At 60.0% G+C, this 6,154-nt stretch overlaps 1 protein-coding gene across 1 annotated transcript in view; it reads left to right on the top strand.

Annotated features, from left to right (window-relative positions):
* KIF14 (kinesin family member 14) overlaps positions 1-6,154 on the top strand; it is a 41,637-nt gene that overhangs the window by 14,352 nt on the left and 21,131 nt on the right. Inside the window, exons 14-20 of the mRNA XM_014532355.1 lie at positions 9-46; positions 388-535; positions 1,010-1,162; positions 1,876-2,002; positions 2,450-2,543; positions 2,801-2,933; positions 4,556-4,650. Of these exons, the coding sequence (XP_014387841.1) occupies positions 9-46; positions 388-535; positions 1,010-1,162; positions 1,876-2,002; positions 2,450-2,543; positions 2,801-2,933; positions 4,556-4,650 (788 nt within the window). The remainder of the gene's footprint in view (positions 1-8; positions 47-387; positions 536-1,009; positions 1,163-1,875; positions 2,003-2,449; positions 2,544-2,800; positions 2,934-4,555; positions 4,651-6,154) is intronic.

Raw genomic sequence — 6,154 nt, 5'->3', positions numbered from 1 at the left:
ACTTTGAGTTCGCCAAGAACGAGTGGCTGGCGGCCCAGCGATCGCAGTGAGTGTCGTGGGTCTGAAGGAGTGAGTTTGGGGGGACTGGGGGGGCGAGCTGCAGGGGGAGGGCTCCCGGGAGGGGAGTTTCGAGACTGAAGGTTTTGTTTAATGGGAAACATTTTAACACGATTCAGAGCTGCTGTGGTTATGACCCTCTGACCACGGCGCCGTGCACCTGAGATGATACAGAATAGCGTTGCATGTAAAGTGCCATTGGAGAAAACCCTGCCCTGGCCGGTATGGCTCCGTGGGTAGAGCCTCGGCCTGCGGACTGGAGGGTCCCGGGTTCGATTCCCGGTCGAGGGCACAGGCCCGGGTTGCACCGCGGGTTTCGGTCCTTCGCAGGCTGGAGGCGGAGATCCAGGAGGCGCAGCTGAGGGCGAAGCAGGAGATGCTGCAGGGCATCCAGGTGGCCAAGGAGGTGGCGGAGCAGGAGCTGTCCTCGCAGAGAGCCGCCTTCGAGGGCAGGATCGAGGCCCTGCAGGCCGAGCTGGTACGGGCGGGCGGCCTCCTCCCCTGGACAGCTCCCTGAGTGACAGTTGGCTGCCAGCCAGACCAGGAGCCTCTCTGGGCTGCCCCCTGCTGGGCGATCCCGGGAAGCCTCCCTGACCACCTGCTGATCTGAACCCTGATGTTCGAAGCACCCAGAGACGCCCTCCAGAGGGGCTGGGTCAGCGATGGGGAGGCCACGGGGTCCTCCAGCCGCGTGAGCCTGGCTCCCGGCGCCATCCGTGGGCCCGCGTCCCCAGGGCCCCGCGTGGAGGGGTTGACTAGGGATGTCTGTTCGTGGTCAGACCCGTCGGGCCTGTGAGGCAGGGGCGCTCCGGGCCAGCTCTTCTCCCGGCTCGTCCGTCTCTCCTGCTCCGGTGAAAGGAGGGGCCCTTGGGTGCATCCGGGAGCTTGGAGAAGGGCTTGCATGTTGGCCCTGGTCACTTATTTATTATTCATTTATTATTGTTCTTTAAAGAAAGAAGAGTCTCAGCGGAAGAGGCTGCAGGAGATGAGTAACCAGAAGGCACATCTCCGCATCGAGGAGCTGGAGAGGGCGAAGCAGCGGCTGGAGCAGGAGGTGCAGGCCAACCGGAGGCGCCTGCAGCTGGAGAGGCTGGCGGCCCAGCAGGTGACTCTCCCGGCCCCGCTTGGGCTGTGGGTGGAGGAGAAGCGGGGCTGTCAGGAGAGAAGCCGGGCTGTTGGGGGAGAAGCCGGGCTGTCAGGGGAGAAGCCGGGCTGTTGGGGGAGAAGCCAGGCTGTCAGGGGAGAAGCCGGGCTGTTGGGGGAGAATCCGGGCTTAATGTCACAGCGTCACTCTCAGGACCGATTTATTTCTCTTTTCCAAGATTGCGGTGGGGGTGGCGCTGGGAGCTAACACCCCAGTGGCCCCAAGTGTGGACACGGTGGTGACGTGGCGGTCATTCCTCAGGGGTCAGCTCGAGGACACCGAGGGCCCAAACTCGAGGGTTTTAGGAGGAAAGCAGAACTGCTTAAATCTTGAGAACAGTGTTAGTCGGCGGTCACAGGCTGATTGTGTCCAGTGCGGTTTTCAGAGGCATTGAACGTGGGCTGCTTGAGCGCTGTTTTGTGTGTGTGTTTTGTTTGTTTTTTAATTTCCTGTCAGTGGAAAGAGAAAGAGTAACCCATGTAATTAAAGCCCTAATGACGTTTTTGTGGGGGGAAGGCGTTCCTTAAAGACGTGTCATAAGTTCCCGGTAGCCTCCTGTGCTGACTGGAACACGCCCTGCGAGCTGAGCCGTAATGGCAGCGTGTTCCGCGGCCGACCCGCTCCGTGTTCTCTCTCCCACATGCACACGCGTGGCCCCGCGATGCCCGGCCCAGGCTCTGGAAGACCACAGCGTCCGCCACACGAGGATCCTGGAGGCCCTGGAAGCCGAGAAGCAAAAAATCGCTCAGGAGGTGCAGGCGCTGCAGCAGAACCAGGGCAGCAGGGATAGGGCTCCCCCAGGTGAGTGCGGACGGGTCAGCGCTCCTCGGCCCCCTGTGCACGCAGCACGGGCCGGAGGAGAGCTACTCAGACGCCACCCTCACCCGGGCTAAATCATTAAGTGAATGACTTTCCCAGCCCTGTCCTCCCCCGGGGCGATTGCTAGAGTGTGCGTGCATGTGTGTGTGCATGTGTCTGTGCATGTATGCGTGTGTGTGCATGTGCACTGACTCCCCCGTGTGCTCGTTCTAGTCCCGACGAGCTGTGTGTGTGCATGTGCATGTGCATCTATGCGCGCGTGCATGTGTGAGTGCACCGACTCCCCCGTGTGCTCGTTCTAGTCCCAACGAGCTGTGTGTGTGTGTGTGCGTGTGTGTGCTCTTTTCCAGTCCTGATGAGCTGTGTGTGTGTGTGTGCATGTGCACGTGCATGTGCGTGTGCACTGACTCCCCGTGTGCTCGCTTCCAGTCCCGACGAGCTGGGGCTCCCTGAAGCTCTCCCTCATGATCCAGGAGGCCAATGCCCTCAGCGGCCGCTCCCAGAGGCAGTACGTGTTTGGCAGGTGAGCCCTTGGTGGTCGGGGTTGGAAAGCAGCTCTGGGTTTGCAGAGTTCCCCTCCGTGTCCCTTTAGAAACAATGACAGTGTTTTAGTTCCTCTGAGGACGCACACCTGCCCATGATGGTCACCACCACAGCATGCTGAGCCCTAAGGGTTTCCTCCGGGCCCCGTGCTGCAGGAGGGGCCTCTGGTTCAAAAGCTCTCGTGTGAGTGACGGGCACGTGTGTCTTAAGATGGCCTTTCCCTCTGGTGTGTTTCAGACACGAGGCGCCCGACAGAGGGGGTGGCCCTGGCCCCCGGGTCCGGGTGCGGAACCTGCGGCTCGGCGTGTCCACCCTCTGGAGCCTGGAGAAGTTTGAGTCCAAGCTGGCGGCCCTGAAGGAGCTCGAAGAGGTTCACATGCTATGACTCTCTCTCTACACTGTTTTAAAAATATGTTTATATTGATGTCAGAGAGGAAGGGAGAGGGAGAGAGAGAAACATCCATGATGAGAGAGAATCGTGGATCGGCTGCCTCCTGCACGCCCCCCCACTAGGGATGGAGCCTGCAACCTGGCATGTGCCCTTGACCGGGAATCCAACCGTGACCTCCTGGTTCATAGGTCGATGCTCAACCACTGAGCCACGCCGGCCGGGCCCTACTTGTTTTTCATATCTTACTTTCTGTCTTCTGTCTTCTAAAATCATACCCCCAATAGGAATCTTTTTAATCACACTTTGATGCTCACAATTTGCTACCAGAAATATTGCCCCTCACCTATTTGACCAGTTTGCTTTCATTTGTGAGTCGGAGGGTTTGACTCTGTTTCCTTGTGGGGAAAAGTGTGCGGTCAGCCTAGGAAATGAGGACACGGAGCAAAGGAAAGCCAGCGAGAGCGAAATCTGTCGGGGACGAGGCGGAGGTCAGCGCACGCGGGCACCGGGTCTGGGAAGGGGAACCGGGATTCGAGGTGCGGGAGGCATCTCAACAAAGACCACAGGGCCTTTAAGGTCGTGTCGCACGTGAAGCTGTGCCGATAAGTGTGGTCATTCTCCAGGAAGAAAAGCCGTTCTGGTAAAAGAAAAGTTATGAAAGCTGAGTAGCCGGCAACACACCGGAAAGTCAGTCAAGAAGCCTCAAAAAATGAAGGGGGGGTGGGAGGAGGGCGCAAAAAGGTGGGGACCCCAGTCGGTTTCACGAGGAAGTGCTTTCGAACCTCCAGACCTTCCAGACAGACAGATCCCGTGAACGTCCCAGAGCATCAAGAAGACAGGCGTCCCGGCTGCCCTCCGACGCGAGAACAATCGATTAAAATCAAACGAAAACCACACAACCCAAAAAGATGACTCAGAAGAGAACCACAAGCCAATCTCAGTGCGATCACAGCTATGAGAACCCCGGATGCGATGCTAATGAGGCAAACCCACACAGATACTCACCGAGCCCTCGCCCCGGGGCCAGGCGGGGTCAGGCCTCCGTGAATGGGACCAGGCGGGGTCAGGTCCGGGACCGAGGGCGTGTTCACCACAGAAAACCACCGCCGGGAGCCGACGCGAGAACAATCGATTAAAATCAAACGAAAACCACACAACCCAAAAAGATGACTCAGAAGAGAACCACAAGCCAATCTCAGTGCGATCACAGCTATGAGAACCCCGGATGCGATGCTAATGAGGCAAACCCACACACATACTCACCGAGCCCTCGCCCTGGGGCCAGGCGGGGTCAGGTCCGGGACCGCGGGTAAAACCGCCGCCGGGAGGAGTCGACCTGCGGACTGAAGGGTCCCGGGTTCGATTCTGGTCAAGGGCACATGCCTGCGTTGCGGGCTCAATTCCCAGTGGGAGGCGTGCAGGAGGCAGCCGATCAAATGATTCTCTCTCATCATCGGTGTTTCTATCTCTCTCTCCCTCTCCCTTCCTCTCTGAAATCAATAGAAACACAGATTAAACAAATAATAATAAAAAGTGAAATAAAGTGCAACCTCGTATTTAAGTTCATAACAAGCAGAAACCGTCTGTTTTATTTCTCCCAGAGTAACTGCCAGTGCGAGGACCTCTTCTGTGACCCCGAGGACGAGTGGGAGCCCGACCTCACGGACGCGCCCGCCGCCTCGTTCTCCAGGAGGAGGTAGGCCTCGCTGCTCCGGGCCCGCTGGCTCCGGGGGCACGTCCGGATCGCTTCCTTATTTTTCATTTTACTCATGGTTCAATCCTCACCCGAGGATATTTTTCCCATTGATTTTTAGAGAGAGTTGTAGGGAGGAGGAGAGACACACAGAGAGAGAAGCATCGGTGTGAGAGAGACACATTGATGGGTTGCCTCCCACACGAGCCCTGACCGGGGCCGGGGAACCCGCAGGAACGTGCCCTTGACGGGATTCGAACCCGAGACCCTGCAGTCCGCGGGCCGGCGCTCTGTCCACTGCGCCACACCGGTCAGGGCTCACGTCCTTGTTTTCAGAGAAATCTGTAGCCTGATGGGTGTCAGCGATTCACGCCGCGGCCCCCGCTGACCAGCAGCTTAACCATGAGGGAATCGAGGGAGGTTTCAGTCGTTGCTGAAAAGTCAGCACCTCGCTCCCGTGTCCTGAGGCTCGGAGGCCGGGTGTTCCTCCGGCGGAGACGCTCCTGAGAGCGTCTGTGATTTAGGAGGGGCGTTCGGAGGGAGTGAGCGGCTCTCGGGCCGAGACCTTGGAGTAAGGCTCAGCCTTGTGGGATGTTTATGGCCGAGCCGCCGGCGCCCGGCCGCCCCGAGTGACAAGCGAAGGGCCCTGACAGCTTCTTAATTGCTCGGCCGCCCGACAGGCCCCGGCCGAGTGAATTAGAGCGCGGCCGCCTGTAAATCCCGCCGCGCCCGTGACAGTCACACGCGGGACTTGCCGGACGCTGAGCGGCCGTCTCAGGAAGGGGCGTGACGGGCGTTTTCCTGATTCGGGTTTAGACGTTGTTCGCCCAGATGGAGGCGAAGGGCCGGTTTCCTGGTCTGGATCCGTGTGCTCACACGCCCGTCTCCCTGGCCCCTGAGTGCCCGGCGCCGTGCCCCCGAGCTCGGGCACTGCCTGTCTTCCCGCCCTGTCCCTGTGGGTGCGCAGGGCCCGTGGGGGAGGCGTACGTGGGGAACGGGCTGTGGCAGGGCCAGTGCCTTTGTTTAACCACCTTCCCCTGAACAGTGTTTGCTCTGCGCGGGCAGAGCCGCCGGAGTTCTGTTAGGAAAAGACGTCGAAGAGTCCGCTGGGTGGGGGTCGGGGTCACAGCTCGAGCTGTTGTGTTGATCCCTGGGGGCTGCCATTGGCGTTAGAAGGTGACGGGCGAGTGGCCGGGAGGAGGTGGGGCTTTCGCAGAGCAGTCAGGACAGTGGGGCAGCTGGACAGCCAGTGCCCTCACCCCAGGGAGAGGCCCAGGGTCTGCTGGCTGAGGGGCAGGGGCAGCAGGAGACACGGCGGAGCAGCCACTCCCTCCACCTCCCTGCGGGGCATGAGCTTTCCACACAGAGCTCCGTTCCCAGACCAGTTCCCCGCTTACAACCCTCCCCCGATGAGTGGCGTGGCGGCCAGCCCGTCCCAGCCTCTGCCTCTCCGCCCACGTGCTGTTCCCACCCGCATGGTGTCCCCGCGTCAGCACACTTCCCCCCA

This window comes from Myotis brandtii, unplaced genomic scaffold (genome assembly GCF_000412655.1).
Source record: "Myotis brandtii unplaced genomic scaffold, ASM41265v1 scaffold888, whole genome shotgun sequence".
Taxonomy (NCBI): domain Eukaryota; kingdom Metazoa; phylum Chordata; class Mammalia; order Chiroptera; family Vespertilionidae; genus Myotis; species Myotis brandtii.
Note: the sequence above shows the minus strand (reverse complement) of the source record. Positions and strands in the feature narration are given on the sequence as shown.